This window comes from Mobula birostris, chromosome X (genome assembly GCF_030028105.1).
Source record: "Mobula birostris isolate sMobBir1 chromosome X, sMobBir1.hap1, whole genome shotgun sequence".
Lineage (NCBI taxonomy): Eukaryota > Metazoa > Chordata > Chondrichthyes > Myliobatiformes > Myliobatidae > Mobula > Mobula birostris.
The window spans coordinates 75,511,373-75,530,589 of NC_092402.1; the positions used below are offsets into that span (position 1 = coordinate 75,511,373).

The window sequence follows — 19,217 nt, forward strand, 5'->3', positions numbered from 1 at the left end:
CATGGATGACATGTGGGTAATGACCTCGCATGCATTCAAGTTCAACAGTGGGTGTGACAGGGAATGAGGAAAGGTGCAGCTGACTCATATCGTCAAAGCATATTGTTTCCTCGCGGCCTGGTAGCACGTGCTTTGCAGCTCTGTTGTTGGGGACTGCTGCTGTAGAATGTCTTGAGGGTTTCAGGGCCTGTGCCAAACTTCTTCAGTCACCTGAGGTAGAAGAGACACTGTTGTGCCTTTTTTGCCACAAAGCCAGTGTGTACGGTCCAGGTGAGATCATTGATGACGTGTATACTGAGGAACTTGAAACTACTCACCCTCTCAACTGCAGACCCATTGATGTTGATCGGGGCAAGCCTGCCTCCGTTCCTCCTGTAATCCATGATCAGTTCTTTTGATTTTTGGACATTGAGGGAGAGGTTATTATCCTGACACCACTGTGTTAGTGTGTCAACCTCTCCTCTGTAGGCCGTTTCATTACCACTAGAAATAAGGCTGATCAAAGTCATGTCATCTGTGAATTTGATCATCAGATTGGTGCTGTGTGTGGCAGTACAGACGTGGGTGTAAAGGGAGTAGAGAAGGGGACTCAGAACACAACCCTGGCGGCACCTGTGCTGAGGGACAGAGATGAAGGAGCCCATCCTTACCACCTGTCAGTGATCCGATAGGAAGTCTTACTGCACAAGGTGGGGTGCAGGCTGAGGTCTCTGAGCTTCCTGTCAAGTCTGGAGGGAATTATGGTGTTGAATGATGAACTGTAGTCCAGGAACAGCATTCTAACGTATGTATCCCTCGTCTCCAGGTGAGTGAGGATGGTGTGTAGTGCTGTTGCTATGGTGGCATTGGTAGACCGGTTCCATCGGTAGGCGAATTGTAGGGGGTCTAGTGTGGGTGGTAGCACGCTGCAGATGTAGTCTTTAACCAGCCTCTCACACACCGTTTTATACATTGCATTTACACGCATATCAGTTTACAATCACATTGATGCACATGCTCCATACGCATAGCATCCTGTATGCACTCATTATAATAAAGCAATTGTATTTTCAGCAGTATTTGTGATAGCAAAATGTCTCGCTAATGTTGCAAGAGCTGTGATAATTTGTGACATTTGTGGCGAGAACGGGCTTGGATCTCAAAGAGAAACCATAACTCCTCTTATAAAGAAAGCCTACGAGCTCTACTTTGGGTGTAAAATTGGCGAATACAAAGCCTGGGCTCCTCACATTTGTTGTGCAACATGTGCTGTCGATCTTAGAGCTTGGCTCAAGAGTCCTCTGAAGTCAATGCCGTTCGCTGCCCCAATGATATGGCAAGAGAAGGATCATGTGACAGGCTGCTACTTCTATCTGACCAGTATGTCTGGCTTATCTGCTAAAAACAAGAAATTCATTGAATACCCCCATCTTCCTTCAGCCATGAAACCTGTGCCGCATGACGATAGTCTTCCAGTACTGAAGCCACCAGAGACATGGAGTCTACAGGAGGCAGACGAAGATGCCACGATGCACAAGCCAGGAATGGAAAATGACACTGATACATATTTTGAGCCCTTTATGTCAAGTGAGCCTCACCTGATAACTCAATCAGAGTTAAACAACCTGGTCAGAGACTTGAATTTGTCAAAGGCAAAAGCAGAATTACTCGTTTCAAGGCTGCTGTCACCGTACTAAAGAATCTCAACATTAAAAGGATTGACCACTCCACAAGCAGTTGGTTCCAGCATAGCAAAGTGTGGCACATAAGCCACTTGTTGACCCAGCAAAGATACTTTTGCCTCTTCTTTACATAAACCTAGGGCTCATGAAAAATCTTGAGAAAGCGATGAACAAGGTGAACGATTTCTACTTTTGAGACAGATGTTTTCCAGAATAACTGATGCCAAGATTAAGGAAGGCATTTTTTGTTAGTCCACAAATCAAACAGGCAATTTGAAGAACTGCTAGTGGGACTGGAGAGAGAGAAATAAAAAGAGGGGAAAAATATCAAATCACATGGAAGGCATTCAAGGGCATTGTTGAAATTTTTCTTGGCACGACAGAGTACTAAACTACATGTTGACAATGTGCTTCATACAAAACCATGAAGTACAACATTTCACTATGGATTCATTTTCTGCATTTCCATTTAGACTTCCTCCCTGCAAATCTTGGCGCTGTTAGTGACGAGCATGGTGAAAGGTTTCACCAGAACATTGCATTCATGGAGGAACTGTATCAGGGCAACTGGAATCATCATTGCTGGCTGATTATTGTTGGACACAAGTGAGAAGCCTCAGATACAGAGTACAAAAGAAAATCATCAAAACATTTATAGCTTAGTTGAACTGTTGCAAAGCATTAACACTGTTACGCAATTATACACATCATTTTCTATAAAAGTTAAATTTCTTGAGAATTTGCCTGGTGGCCGCTGATGGAGTAACAGCTCTCTGCTGGTGCTCCTAACTTACTTTTGTCTCCAACCTTTTGAAATGCTACTGTTAGACCGGTTATTATATTACTATGACTAGCAAAGCAGCTTTGGAAGCTATTCAAAAGCTTACTGAGAAGTTTCAACAGTTCAGAAAAGAAGCGTTGGCTGATTCGCAACAAGTCAACGCTGAAATTAAACAAATAGATATGAAATTAGACGATATTCAAGCAATTCTAACCAAGCATGATAAGAAGATAAAGGAAGATGAAGAGGTTATTGCTATACTGGATGAGAGAATGGATGATTTGCAAAAGCTGTATGAAAAACAATCCAAGTCCAACGAAATACTGAGACAGAAGATTATTGATTTGGAAAACAGGAGTAGGAGAAACAACTTACGAATCTTGGGACTTAAACAGCAAACGGAATATTCCCTAATATTATAAAGTTTCTGTCTTTCATTGATCGTGCTCACAGATCGCCTATCTACAGATCGACTTCAAAATCAAAACCAAGATCAGTCATTATATGCTTCCATGAATTTCAAATAAAGAACTGTCTGATTTGCAATGCCCGTGGAAAAGGTATGATTGACTACCAAGGTCAGAAGATTCGTATTGTTGAAGATTTTTCATCGGAAGTTATGGCAGAATGTGTTAAGTTTAAAAAAGTTATGATGGAGCTATACAGACAAAATTTTAAGCCTTCTCTTCGTTTCCCGGCTCGACTGAGAATCATAATGGAAGGTGGATCATTTAAATGGTTTTGTACGAAGGAGCAGGTGCAAGAATTTTTAGACTCAAAAAATGACTATATAATAGATTAAAAAATGTTGCAAAAATAGAAATACTATATATTAAAAAATGACTAATATTTTTCAGTATGAATAATTGCTCTTTGTTTGATAAACCTAAGCTTGTTTTTTTTTATTGTATATTATTTAGTCTTGGTTGGAACAGTAAATAACCTTGAATTCTTTGGAGCGGTTCCAACAAGCTTTCTAAGGGGACGTTTTCAGTGGGGGTAGATAGTGGTTGTTCTTTGACCGATTTTCTCTTTGGGAGGAGGGAGGGGGATGGGGGGTTCTTTTTTTTCTTGAAGCTGATTTGGGAATCTAGTCAATTCTGTTGCTTAGTTAATATATCTCAAGGTATATTATTTGGGTTTAATATACATTTCTCTGATTGCTACTTTAACCTTTCTTATAAATAGTTTTAAAATGGATCAAAGTATTAATTTACTTAGTTTTAACGTGAAAGGGCTAAATCACCCCGTGAAAAGAAATAAGATTTTTGCCTATATTAAAAAACTTAAGGTACCAATTGCTTTTCTTCAAGAAACCCATGTACGTAAGTGTGACAATTCATGCCTTTTTAAATCGATGGAGAGAATCTTATTTCCATTCCCTATTTCAGGTCAAAGCCAGAAGGGTTTTGATCCTTATAGATAATAAAGTTCCCATTGCTCAACATAAAGTAATTTCTGATATTAATGGGTGTTTTATTATAGTATCAGGGAAGCTAAGTAACAAGCTAATTGTATTTGCCAATGTGTATGCTCCAAATAATAATGACCCAGGTTTCACTGAGCACTTTTTTTCATTTTTGCCAGATTTAAGTCTGTACTCATTGGTGATGGGTGGAGACTTTAATTGTTGCTTAGATCCAGCTTTAGATCATTCATTTTCTAAACTAATGATACCAAATAAATCAGCTATGTTTATTAAATCTTTTTAATGAAATGTGGTATTGTTGATGCTTGGCATTTTTTTGATCCAGTGGACAAGGAATGTTCGTTTTTCTCTCATGTCCATCATACATGTTCCAGGATTGATTTTTTTTTATTGATAGCCAAATAATTCCATCAGTTCGATCCTGTGAATATGAAGATTGCTGCCTCAGATCACACCCCTGTGCTCCTATCTTTAAATCTCCCTGGTCTTCTTTCAAAGGAGTTGAATGGAATTATTTATTTAAAACTTTAGAAAAATTCAATTTTGGACCCGTTTTCATTCAATGGATTAAATTACTTTATTTAGCTCCTTCTGCTAGGGTTATCACTAATTCTCATATTTCCAAACCATTCAAGCTTCAACGTGGCACTAGACAAGGCTGTCCATTGACCCCTTTGCTTTTTGATCTGGCCTTAGAACCTTCAGCCATTGCCTTTCAAGAATCTAATGATATCACCGGTATTTTAAGGAGAGACACTATTCACAAAGTCTCGTTGTACACTGATGATCTGCTGCTATTTATTTCTAATGTTGAGACTTCGTTACCGCATGCGCTTTCTTTACTCTCCTGTTTTAGCCAGTTCTCAGGTTATAAATTAAACCTACATAAAAGTGAACTTTTCTCTTTGAATAATTTGATACCAACAAATTCTAACCTTCCTTTTAAAATTGTAAGAAACCAAGTTACCTACTTAGGTGTAACATTTAATAAAAACTATAAGCATCTATTTAAAGAAAATTTTCTTACCCTATTGAATCACGTAAAAAGGATACTATCAAATTGGTCACCTCTTTCGTTATCACTGACTGGCCAAATTAACTCGATTAAAATGAATATATTACCTAAATTTATTTATCTTTTTCAGGCATTGCCTGTTTTTATTCCTAAATCTTTCTTTGACTCTCTTGACCTTATTATATCTTATATATGGAAGAATAAGCATTCTAGATTAAATAAAATTCATCTTCAGAAAGATAAAAAGAATGGAGGATTAGCCTTACCAAACTTTAGATTTTATTATTGGGCAGTTAATGTAAGTAATCTTACATTTTGGTTATATTACACTAATCGTGAGGATTGCCCGATGTGGGTTTTTTTTTTAAGAAGCTAACTCTGTCAATAAATTTTCTATTATTTCTCTTCTTGGATCCTCACTCCCTTTGTCTCTGAGTAAGTTAACTGATAATCTGGTAGTTAAACACATTATGAGAATTTGGATACAATTCTGGAAATATTTTGGGTTATTGAGATTTTCGCTTTTGAATCCCCTTTTTTCTAATTACTTTTTCAAACCCTCTATGATTGATGTGACTTTTAAAGAATGGGATAGATTAGGTATTAAATGCTTTTAGGACTTGTTCGTAGAGGGAAGTCTCTTTTCGTTTGAACAACTGTCAACTCAATATAGTTTACCCAAAACTCATTTTTTTCGATACCTACAAATAAGAGATTTTTTATGGTCTCAAGTAAGTACATTTCCTAAAAGCCCTGATAAGAAACTATTAGATGTAATTTTTAATTTGAAACCTTTCTATAATGGATCTATATCTAATATTTATAATATACTGTTGAGAATGAGAAGTGTTCCTTTAGATAAAATTAAAACTCTTTGGGAACAAGACTTACAGACTTCAATTTCTAAGGAAACTTGGAATCAAATTTTTAAATTGGTTAACACTTCATTGTTATGTGCCCGGCACTCTCTCCTACAATTTAAAGTGGTTCAAAGGGCCCATATGACCAAGGATAAGTTGTCTCGTTTTTATTTATATATATCTCCGTATTGTGATAAATGTAATAATGGAGAAGCTTCACTCATTCATATGTTTTGGACAAGCCTGAGTCTTGGAAAATATTGGAAAGAAGTATTTCAAACTTTCTCGATACTTTTCAAAGTAGACTTGAAGCCTAATCCTTTGACCGCTTTATTTGGTATTGTTGGAGGAAAGGATATTATTTTGGAGCCATCTGACTTGCACATTTTGGCTTTTATTTCTCTTAAGGCCAGAAGGACGCTCTTGCTTAAATGGAAAGATGCGGCCTCTCCTGTTCACGCTCAATGGTTATGTGATAGATGTCATGTTTCAATTTAGAGAAGATTCGATGTTCAATCTCTGAATCTAGTCAAGACTTTCAAACATTGTGAAGACCTTTTTTTGAATTATTTTCAAAACCTTTGATTTGCTGTTAAAGCACAGATGATGACTTTTTTTTTCTTTTTTTCTTTACTAATCCGGTTTGGTCTTGGTAGTGGGTTAGATTTTTTTTATATATAATAAAATTACTTCTTTCAATGTTACGAATTAATTAATCTGTATGAATATAGGGTAAGGAGTCTTTATATGCGATTTAGTATGATGTATTGATATATATTATTTTCTTGTACTCTGTATTCTTATATGTAAAATTAGTAATATAAAATATTGGAAAAAAAGTTAATTTCTTGTTTCACTAAACTCCGATGCAGACTAGCACAGAATGACAGAAAGGACGTCAGTACTGGCAGAAATAGGGTAGTAATGTTTTGGCCAAGAAAAAGCCATTGAAACGAGAAGCAGCAAATTAAACGTTAAGGAAAGAGAAAAGATGATTGATTTTAGCAATGTGGTATATGAACTATGGACATCTGAAAATGCTGGATTCAAGACTTTAGAAAGGCAAAGTTAGGAGACCACATACTCAAATGATGGGTCAGGGGCAGAAAGAATAAGCAGCTTCAAATTCCTGGACGTTAACATCGCAGATGACCTGTCCTGGGCTGAGCACAAAATGTAATTACAATGTAGGCAAAGCAGTGCCTCTTCTTCCAAAGGGGACTTAGCATGTAACCAAAACTCTGCAGTTATACTGTTGAAAGTCCATTCCAGTCAATTAGGGCAGCCATTTATTTAGAAGAACTCTTAACAAAAAAAGAATTGAGAAAATAGCCAAGATTCCTTTCGCTTATCTGGGACACTATGCTGCTTAATAGAGGTGAGAGACTGCTGCCAAACAGGTTCTAACTAGTGTCAGTCACGTGCACTTGAGGTCATTAAACACTACACCATGCTTAGAGAATAGTTTTTAAATCACATCAGTTGCGTGTGTTTGTGTTCAGTTGCTGAGAAATATGCAATAAGACAATTCAAATCTGTTTTGCTCACTACAGTTCCAAGCATTCAGGCTTGGAGATGCCAGAAACAACTGGGAGTGAAAATGAAACTACTTCACTACTTCAACAAGTTGGGACCTACGAAGAATCAAGTTATCAACAATAAACTGAAGTCCTGGAGGATGCAATTGTTGAAAACATTGTATGAAGGCAGTCCATTACACTAGGTGTCTGCACTGATTTTGTTCATGTACAAAACGACACAGCAGTGTAGAATGAATTAATTCCTCCATCGATAACTATTATTAGGAACCAATACATTTTTATAGTACTGTGGAGGTATTGATAGTGTTCTAAACAAGAAAAAAAATCTGCAGGTGCTGGAAATCCGAGCAACACACACAAAATGCTGGAGTGACTCAGTAGGTCAGGCAGCACCTATGGAAATAAATAAATCATTTGTTCATCTGGAAGGATTCCTTGGGTCCACGATGAGAGTTTTTCCTCCCTTCTCATTCTTTCTGAAGTATCCTGCTTTCAATGATCATGATCTCGTCTCCACTATACTTGAATGGTCCTGTGCATTTTTGGATGATGACTTAGCAAAACATCTTCATTCAGCCAACAAAAGTGACCTTGAGCTTCCAGAAGTCTGACACTTTAATCTTCTATCAATGTCCATTGGTTCCAAGAAAGCCCAATGCAATCTTGAGGAACAGCACCTATTTTCCAACTAGACATTGTAGCCTTTTGACTTCAAAATCAAATGCAATGATTTCAGATTATTTCCCTCAACTGGTATTTCAGATTTCATTTGTCTCCTTCACCACCCATAGCATGTTCTTCAAAATAAATGCAGCCCTATGTTGCAACTTTACCAACTGGGTGCTGCTCTTTGGTATGTTCTTATGTACTCACTGTATCATTCCAGGTGAAGTATCCCGATTCAGAGAATATGGCAACTTTGCAACTAACACTACCTCCACTTGTATCATTCAATCCCTCTCAGACCCCACCCCCCTTTTCCTCCCAGTTTTCTTTGCAACTTAAAATTTATTTCCAACTTTTTCTGGTTCTGATTGAAGGACTTAGACCTCATATGTTAAAGTCTTCTCTCTTCTCCTCCCACCCCTAGTGCTACTTAATTTGCTTAATAATTCTAAGATTTTCTGTTTTATTAATAACACATTTTAAAAGGGAACATCCAGACTGCACCAAATATAATGGGGCTTATTTATGATACTACAAACCACATCACAACTCAATTTTACCCTCCATATATGGACAAACACTGAGTAGCTCCAGCATTTTGAGGTGCTACATTTTGGTAGGACTAATCAAAATAGGACATACATGGTAAATGGTAGGGCATTAAAGAATGCTTTAGAACAGAGGGATCTAGGAATAATGGTGCATAGTTCCCTGAAGATGGAATCTCATGTGGATAGGGTGGCGAAGAAAGCTTTTGGTTTGCTGGCCTTTATTAATCAGAGCATTGAGTATAGGAGTTGGGATGTAATGTTGAATTTGTATAAGGCTTTGGTGAGGCCAAATCTGGAGTATTGTGTACAGTTCTGGTCACCAAATTATAGGAAGGATGTCAATAAAATTGAGAGAGTACAGAGGAGGTTTACTAAAATGTTGCCTGGGTTTCATCTCCTAAGTTACAGAGAAAGGTTGAACAAGTTAGGCCTTTATTCTTTGAAGTGTAGAAGGTTGAGGGGAGACTTGATAGAGGTGTTTAAAATTATGAGGGAGATTGATAGAGTTGACGTGGTTAGACTTTTTCCATTGAGAGTGGGGAAGATTCAAACAAGAGGGCATGGGTTGAGAATTAGAGGACAAAAGTTTGGGGGTAACATGAGGGGGAACTTCTTTACTCAGAGAGTAGTAGCTGTGTGGAATGAGCTTCCAGCAGAAGTGGTTGAGGTAGGTTCTATGTTGTCGTTTAAAGTTAAATTGGATAGATATATGGACAGGAAAGGAATGGAGGGTTATGGGCTGAGTGCAGGTCAGTGGGAATAAGATAGGGTAAGAGTTCGGCATGGACTAGAAGGGCTGAGATGGCCTGTTTCTGTGCTGTAATTGTCATATGGTTATATATATTTTTTGATTTTAACTTATGGCTTGTGACAATGGTTAAAATCTGAATTACACTAATGATTCAGGGGCCTGAACCGGATATTGTACGCAACTAATAACGCTGACACCTAACCCCTTCTGCCTGCACATGGTCCACATCCCTCCATTCTCCGCACATTCATGTGCCAAAGAGCCTCTTAAATCTTTCTTATATCTGCCTCCACCATCCCCGGCATCGCATTCCAGGATCACCGTAATAAAAAAAATACTTTTTCTACACATCTCCTTTGAAAATCCACCCTCTGACCTTAAATGCATGCCCTCTAGTGTTAGGCATTTCAATCCTGAGGAAATGTTCATCAGGTCTCCTCTAAGCCTCCTCAGAATCTCAAGCAAGTCAAATAAAACAGAACTCTGGAATCTATATACTACTAAAATTCTCATGCTCTGTTTGTCTGTTTGTGACCCAAACGGTGCACTACAATGGCACTTTATTGACTAAATTGACTTAAAATATGCTAACTTACAGAATGCATGCAAAGTTCAGGGTTATATATTCGTATAACACTGCTCACTCGTCAATCAACAAGCCCTGATTTCCACAACCCGAGCCGATTCCAGCTTTAATGGAAACCGCGACGTGACACCACGACACATGCACACGGCCAGCCTCAGCAGCGCCTCACGATGGAATTCCTTAATTCAGTCGAACTCTCTGGATTGCCACCACATAAACTGGAATTGAAGAGGGAATCTCCCATCATTTCAATGAGGAACTTGGATCCACCAAGGCTTTGCCATGGAACGCGAATGATGGTGGAAGAACTGCACGACAATCTCATCGTAGCAAAGATAAACATTGGTGCATTCAAAAATGACATTGTCATGATCCCAAGAATTACTCTCAGTTTATCAGAAGGGGAAGATGTCCCTCTTCAGCGGAGCCAGTTCCCGATACAGTCATGCTTTGCTATGACTATACATAAGGCACAAAGCCAAACCATGGAGAATGTGCTGATTTATCTGGAGAAACCGGTATTCCAGCATTGTCAGCTGTATGTGGCTTTAAGCCGGGGAAAAAGAAATGAAGACATCAGAGTATTCTTAAAGGGTGACAGATCAACCAGAAATGTGGTCATAAAAAGTGTCCTTCGTTAAACGAGGAGGAGCTATATTTGTCTTGCTACGCATCTTTCTTTTTTAATAAACTGAGTTTTTCTTCTTTAATTTCCAAAGCACATCACATCAGACTGCACTACCTTTCTCCCAAAGGGTGCCCCAACGGCTCACCCGGTTGTCTAGTAAAATTGAGAATCAATAATAAACAAATAATTACTGGATTGTTATTGTCACCTGATATGCAAATTAATATACAAGTCTGACTTCCTTGCGACACCATGCCAACAGCAATGTGGTTCATTCCTATCCATCCTTCAAAATTACTTGTAAACTGTTACACTACAAAACTTGATAAATCACCCAGCATCAAGCTAGAACGGAGAAAAACAACAATCACAGCCAAGCCTTCTTTACAATCATCTGAGGTACAGTTAATCTTCTGGTAAGATGGTGGCACGCTCTGATGCAGTGGCTTCTACGGGGCCAACCGAAGGTGTTATTGCCCCTCTTAAAAATGATTGCCAAACCCTGCTGGACATTAAGAACTTCAAAGTACTGTAGGCCTACCCCATCAGCAAGTTGATTGTTGGTGGAAAAACTGAAGGAGCTGGACTTGGTGTGGATTGTGCTGCTGCCTGCATCAGAAAGACATCAGAGGAGACAGTGCGCGAAGGCTGTATGCAGTCTAACAGCAAGTGATCATTTTAGTCACTTTCCTTGTAATCACAGGATCCTGCTGGGTATTTTTACTGAGGAATGCTGCACGTCCGATCCACTGATTTATTATCAAACAGCTAGGGTGGATGGCGGGGGAGTTGCGTGGCCTCGGGGTTATAGCTAGAACTAGGCATCAAGCAAAAATGCTGCCTGGTTACAGCTGCCCAAGAGAAGGGCATTGAAGTCTGTGCATTCCAAGCTGTGGCTCCTGTCAGATTCTGCCATTCCAAGAAAAAAAAACAGCCTATACAGTACTCTCTGCAAGTGAAACACTCAATCTCAGGGCATCCTTGGTAAGTTTCCTCTGCCAGTTCAATCACATTCTCCCATTAGTGTAATGACCAGAACTATAAGTAGTACTTCAGCTATGGCCTGACCAATATTCTATGAAATGGTACCATAACCTGGCTGTATTACATCTAATGCCCCGCCATATTTGGTAATAATGACCATGATAGGTTGATGCAAAAACACAACCAAATTCATAATTCCCTTAAAAGGCCACTGCTGCCTCAAGTAGAGCCAGAATTTTGAGCTGGCCATCACAGATACCAAATTGAATAATGAATGACTAAGTACAAGGTCAAATCAGTTTCCCAGCATCAAGGTTCTTGTGCAACTCTCACATTTTCAACCGTGGAAAGTCATACAAGAGGTTAAAAGAGATTTTGCTAGTGTGTTTACCTTCAGCATAGCCAGGTCAATTTGCCTCCAGTAGCAGAAAATAGGCAACATGAAAGCAATCTCTCCAAGAACCCTCAGAGGACTAAGTGGACTTACCTTTACCAATCAATATAATTAGGCAGTCAGCAGTGAAATCACAATTGCCCTGTCTGTCACCTTCATGATGGAGAATCAAAAATTACCCAAAATGTGGTTTTGATCACTCTGCAATGGTAGTCCAGAGGCGAGATTGGAAGCCTGCAACCAGTGGTGTATCACGAGGATAAGTGCTGGGACCTTTGCTGTGTGTTATACATGTTATCCAACTGGATGAAAATGTAGAAGTTACGATTAGTAAATTCACAGAGGGTACTAAGACTGGCCTTGTTTTTAATACTGAGCTAGGTAGACTGTCTGCAAAATGATATCAGTTGCTAAGAAGAAAAGAATGGCAGAATGGAATTTAATTCAAAAAGTTTTAGGTAATTTTTTTTTAAAACAAAGCTAGGATAAATACAATGAATATTAGTACTCCAGGTACCACCAAGAAACAGGAGAAAACATTGTATACACAGCCAAGGATCCCCAATGACAGCAGCACAGATAGGTAAAGTGAATACAGCATAAGGGATAAGCCTTCATTAGCCATGGTAGAAGTCAAAAGCAAAAGGTTATGGTACAACACAGCACAGACTCCATGTAGAGGGCCGCTTGCTGTGTTATAGGAAGGATGTAACTACACTGTAGGGTATGCAGAGATTAATCAGAATACTCCATTTGTAATCCAGGGAGCGCTAAGCGCAAAATCAAATATCGCTGTGATGATTGCACGTTCTAGTATCAATTGTTTGGCGACAATAAAGTATAAAGTACTGTTGCAATGAACAGGAGGCGCTGAATAGGCTGGGTTTATCTCCTTTGGAGTGAAGAAAGAAGTACTAAAAGGTACGAAGGCCATAGGGTAGATATAGAGATGCTGTTCCCCTTAGCAGAGGGCTCTACAGTCAAGAAGGGAAGGAGTGGGTAGGAGGTTTAGAAGTGATGAGGAAAATATCCAGAGGATGGTTGAAATATGGAAGGCATTCGAGGTGGTGAAAGCATTATGCACTCACACACATTTATTTTTTCGATGAGCATGTGAAATGACACACATAATTCAACAGCACTGTTTGTATAGAATGGAATTAAAAACTTCGGGGAGGAAAGAATCTCCATCAAAAACAAAAATTACCAGGCATTGTACTTGTAAAACTCTTACTTGGCCCAATGATAGTTCTGTAAAATGAGTGGCACAAATCAGTAATTGCTATTGGTGGAAGTTTGTGTCACAATGGTTATATTACCCAGATCTAGTTTGATCTGTAAACATTATTTCAAATAAAATGAATTATTTTGACATTACATTCACTCCATTAGTTACACAACCTTTATATTTCTCTGTTGACCTGTATTTCCAAGTGTGCTCAGGTCAGGTATGGATTCAGGATCAATTCTAAATGTGGCTAGTACATATGGGCCAATGGTATATTATCTGAGCATTTAAATAAATGAACTTGATTTCTAAAGTTGTATTAGGGCACAAAGTAAAAAGCAATCTAGACAAATTACACGTACACAAACAAACATGTACTACACCTCAAGAGAGAGCATGTTTCATTTCTAAGTTGCTCTCCCTCTACAGGCAGATCTCAGGATCTATGCTTTACTTTGCACCCTAAAACAGATTTAGAAATTAAATTGCTACATTCCAAATATGTCCCATTTGGCACATGATTGGGCATATGAACCATGCAGATTCCAAATCCAATCTAGAGTCCATGCTTGGCATGAGAGTGTTTGAAATACAATAAAATGAAGGAATGCAGAAAGGAATCAAAAGGAGGCTCACATTTTGTACAGAACTTTTTTTTTTGCGCAGTTTTATGTGAGCTTCCATAACACCTGGGGGATTATCCACAGGTGTATTGATTTCAAATGCTCAAACCCATTACACCAGTGCTAGTAATTCAGCAAAATTACTAACTCGATGTAATCCCTTAAATGATGCCCTTCTTAAGGAGTGAATCCCATACACACTTTGCAGAAGAGCTGTGATAAGGAGACCTAGATCAGGTTAAATGCAGAAACCATCTCCTTTCTGTTAGCTGTGGCAACTGTGCTCAAATGTTGCATGTTATTAAGCTGCACCTTTGCATCTTGATACATCAGAAAATGCAGACTTAGTTTAAATAAAAGATTTACCCGGAGTAAATCATCGATTCGGCCTTCCTTTTTTTCCAGGTCAGAATTTTTGTTGCTTTCCAAGGCAGTGAGCTTTTCCAGTGTGAAGTCTGTCTGCAAACACACCAAACCATTTCCTTTAATAAAGATTTTATACTTTAGTTATCAAAAATCTATTTACGACCCAAGTATCAACTGCTTACAGTTCAAAATTTTATGTGTAGAAATGTTTCATAATTTTCTCTGACAATATCTGGCTACTTTTTTTTGGTAAGACCATGGGCAACATGATAGTGTAGCAGTTGTCATGACATTATTACAGCTTGGACAGAGTTCGGAGTTTAATCCTGATGTCTCTGTAAGGAGTCTATACGCCCTCCCGGTGGAAGGAATGGGTTTCCTCTGAAAGCTCCAGTTTCCTCCCACAGTCCAAAGACACATTGGTTAGTAAGTTAATTGGCCATTGTAAATTGTCTGGTGATTAGGCTATGGTTAAACTGAGGGTTGCTGGGTGATGCAGCTTGAGGGACAGAAGGGCCTGCTCCACACTGTATCTCCTAAATAAACCCTCCTGGCAGCAATTCAATCTGTCCTATCAGTTCCCCACATTACCTTGAAAACTTAAATCAAAGCACTCTCCAACTTGTAAATTCCAATAAATGCAACTGCATTCTGTGTAATATTTCTTTGTAATCTGATGCTCAGCATTTTACTAACATTATGCAATCGCTCCAAGGTTAAGCCATTTCTTCCCCAAGGCATGGTACTCAGAAACCTTTGTGGTATTCAAGATCTGGTTTCGCTGTAACAATTTCAATGTCCTTACACTCACATTCTTTTGATAAAAGCATTCCAAAAGACTGCTTAAATATTTTCATGACATTTGCTGATCACGTTGACATTCACTTCCTAGCAATGTACCCACCACCTCTTTGGACTTCTAAAGATTCCACCTTCAGAAGGCTAGAGTACTCTGTCCAGTCAGGGCTTTCACCTATCACCTTCTAGCTATTCCTCCTTCCCCCCGCCCCCACCAAACCTTTGTATTCTGGCATCTTCCCCGTTCCTTTCCAGTCTTGATGAAGGGTCTCAGCCTGATAATAACTGTTTATTCCTTTTTATAAATGCTGCCTGACCTACATTTCCCCAACATCAGAAGAATCTCTAGTCTTTAGGACCTTGTATTGCTTATGTGAAAATAAATTTGCCCAGTTTGTACTGTTCTGCTTAACCTCTCGACTCCCCTTAGCATCGGACCATTTCCGTCCTTACTCCTCACAATTAACCCATCTCTGTATCATCAGCAAACGTTGATACCTAGTTTTATAATCCCTTACACCTGCAGCATTAGCAAACACTTCACATTTGCATCTACAAAAGATACTTGCTGACCAACTCTGGTCACATGTTGCCCTCTAGATGCCTGACTACTATCCTGGTTTGGATAGTGTATCATTTGGCATGGCTCCAACTTTCTAGAGTTCTTTCAATTCATTCTTATTTTTAATTTAACCTTGCTTTCAAATCATTCTGTTTTATTACACAATTTTGACCATGCTTTTTAGAAGGCCATACAAATAACATTTACCACTTTAGTCAATTCTTCAAAAGCAGTAGTCAGAAATTACCTCATCATTCATTCAGCACCACTGCTGGCTCTCCCAATTTTATGAAAAGTGACTTAATACCTTGAAACCTTATCTTTAATTACAAACCCCAGCAATCTTTCAATAACAGACATTTAGTGCCATTATTTTAGTTAATAGTATTACTATATGCATGTTTCAGAGAGCTTTTGACCATCAATGAATAGTTCCTCAAGATGGCTTGGACGCTAATATACAGTGCCTATAAAAAATACTCACCTCCCCTTGGAAGTTTTCATATTTTATTGTTTTACGACAATCAATCACAGTGGATTTAGTTTGTCTTTTGTTAAAACACTGATCAACAGTGTAAGACCCTTTCATGTCAAAGTGAAAACAGATCTCCACAAAGTGATCTAAATTAATTACAAATATCAAACAGAGCAACTGATTGCATAAGAATTCACCTCCCCCCCTTTAATATGACACACCAAATTATCACTGGTGCAGCCAACTGGTTTTAGAAGTCACATAATTAGTTAAGAGCCCATGGAATTACAGGAAAGTTACATACGTGGATAGAGCATTGGCTGATTGGCAGGAAACAGAGAGTGGGAATAAAGGGATCCTATTCTGGTTGGCTGCCGGTTACCAGTGGTGTTCCACAGGGGTCCGTGTTGGGGCCGCTTCTTTTTACATTGTACATCAACGATTTAGATTATGGAATAGATGGCTTTGTGGCTAAGTTTGCTGATGATACAAAGATAGGTGGAGGGGCCGGTAGTGATGAGGAAACAGAGTCTGCAGAGTGACTTGGATAGATTGGGAGAATGGGCAAAGAAGTGGCAAATGAAATACAATGTTGGAAAGTGTATGGTTATGCACTTTGGTAAAAGAAATAAACGAGCAGACTATTATTTAAATGGGGAGGGAATTCAAAGTTCTGAGATGCAACGGGACTCGGGAGTCCTCATGCAGGATACCCTTAAGGTTAACCTCCTGGTTGAGTCGGTGGTGAAGAAGGCGAATGCAATGTTGGCATTCATTTCTAGAGGAATAGAGTATAGGAGCAGCGATGTGATGTTGAGGCTCTATAAGGCGCTGGTGAGACCTCACTTGAAGTACTGTGGGCAGTTTTGGTCTCCTTATTTAAGAAAGGATGTGCTGACGTTGGAGAGGGTTCAGAGAAGATTCACTAGAATGATTCCGGGAATGAGAGGGTTAGCGTATGAGGAACATTTGTCCACTTGGACTGCATTCCTTAGAGTTTAGAAGAATGAGGGGGGATCTCATAGAAACATTTCGAATGTTGAAAGGCATGGACAGAGTGGATGTGGCAAAATTGTTTCCCCATGGTGGGGGAGTCTAGTACAAGAGGGCATGACTTAAGAATTGAAGGGCGCCCATTCAATACAGAGATGCGAAGAAATTTTTTTAGCCAGAGGGTGGTGAATCTATGGAATTTGTTGCCACGGGCAGCAGTGGAGGCCAAGTCATTGGGTGTATTTAAGGCAGAGATTGATAGTTATCTGAGTAGCCAGGATATCAAAGGTTATGGTAAGAAGGCGGGGTAGTGGGACTAAATGGGAGAGTGAATCAGCTCATGATAAAATGGCGGAGCAGACTCAATGGGCCGAATGGCCGACTTCTGCTCCTTTGTCTTATGGTCTAAATGGAGATCAGTTTTTGCAGACCTATGTGCAGTCAAGGTATTTCAATTGATTGTAGTTAAAAATACACCTGTATCCGGAAGGCCCAATTGCTGGTGAGTCAGTATCCTGGCAAAAACTACACCACGAAGACAAAAGAACACTTAAAGGAACTCTGCAAAAGTGTTGAAAAGCACAAGTCAGGAGATGGATACAAGAAAATTTCTAAGTCACTGACAGCTAAGTCAATCATCAAGAAATGGAAAGAATATGGCACAGCTGTAAATCTGCCTAGAGCAGGCCATCCTCAAAAACTGAGTGACTGTGCAAGAAGAGGACTACTGAGGGAGTCCACCAAAAGGCCTATGACAATTCTGGAAGAGTTACAAGCTTCAGTGGCTGAGATGGGAGAGAGTGCACATATAACAACTGTTGCCCAGGTGCTTCACCAGTCACAGCTTTACAGGAGAGTGGCAAAGAGAAAGACACTGTTGAAAAGAAAACTCATGAAATCTTGGCTGGTTTTTGCCAGAAGGCATGTGGGAGACTCTGAAGTCAGCTGGAAGAGGTTTCTATCGTCTGATGAAACCAAAATTGAGCTTTTTGGTCATCAGACTAAACACTATGTTTGGCATAAGCCAAATACCGCAGAGTGTCAAAAACACACCATCCCTACCATGAAGCATGGTGGTGGCTGCATCATGCTGTGAGGATGTTTCACTGCAGCAGGCCCTGGAAGGCTTGTGAAGGTAGAGGGTAAAATGAATGCAGCAAAATACAGGAAAATCCTGGAGGAAAACCTGATGCAGTCTGCAAGAGAACTGCGACTTGAGAGAGATTTGTTTTCTAGCAAGACAATGACCCCAAGCATAAAGCCCAAGCTACATTGGAATGGCTTAAAAAACAATGAAGTTAATGTCCTGGAGTGACCAAGTCAGAGTCCAGACCTCAATCCAACGGAGAGTTTGTGGCTGGACTTGAAAAGGCTGTTCACTCACAGTCCAAATGCAATCTGACAGAGCTTGAGCAGTTTTGTAAAGAAGAATGGGGAAAAATTGCAGTGTCCAGATGTGTAAAGCTGATGGAGACCTGTCCACACAGACTCAAGGCTACAATTGCTGTGAAATGTGCTTCTACTAAATACGGAGTTGAAGGGGGCAAATACTTAGGCAATCAATTATTCTGTGTTTTATATTTGTAATTAATTTAGATCACTTTGTAGAGATCTGTTTTCACTTTGACACGGACGAGTCTTTTTCTGTTGATCAGTGTCAAAAAAGCCAAATTAGATCCACTGTGATTCAACGTTGTAAAACAATAAAACATGAAAACGTCTGGGGGGGGGGGGGCTTTTTATAGGCACTGTATTTCTTTAGTATAAATGTTAATACAAAGTAACAACTGAACAAGTGAAGCATTATGTCCACATTTCTGTGAACTCTGAGCTCAACATGCCACTCTCTGGCTCAGTGCTCATTTCCTCATGCCCTTAACTCCAAAAGGCGACCCTTTTCACCCATTTTCTGTACTCTTGATCCACCTGGACACTTTCCACTGGCTATTTACCCTATTCATTGCTACATGCTGACACGACATACAGCATCTTAACTTTTCTACTTTCGTCTTGCAACCAAATCTACCCTCTTCTGAACCAAGAACCAACCTTGTTATCATCCAACTTGCTGACAAGAGGGTTGCTGTTGTGTTTAGTGAATTAACCTGTCACAGAGGGTAGACAAGCTATCAGTGCTCAGACACCTCTTCATACTTCCCTTTGGATCATGAGCCTTCCAAATATCACATGGTCTCCCAGACAGCAATGGGCCTCCTTTCCACAGGAGATCTTCATTCTGCAGCTTACAGTGGCCCAGCCTAACATAGCCACTTCTATCTCCTGCCCAAAATCCATAAGCAGGACTGTCCCGTGCTTCTGCTTTCT

The 19,217-nt window shown here is 39.4% G+C and overlaps 1 protein-coding gene across 11 annotated transcripts in view; it reads right to left on the reverse strand.

The window, feature by feature from the left end:
* tlk2 (tousled-like kinase 2) overlaps window positions 1–19,217 on the reverse strand; it is a 178,115-nt gene that overhangs the window by 75,041 nt on the left and 83,857 nt on the right. For all 11 annotated transcript variants that reach the window (XM_072249857.1, XM_072249856.1, XM_072249849.1 and 8 more), the window contains one exon: window positions 14,065–14,157. In XM_072249857.1, the coding sequence (XP_072105958.1) occupies window positions 14,065–14,157 (93 nt within the window). The remainder of the gene's footprint in view (window positions 1–14,064; window positions 14,158–19,217) is intronic.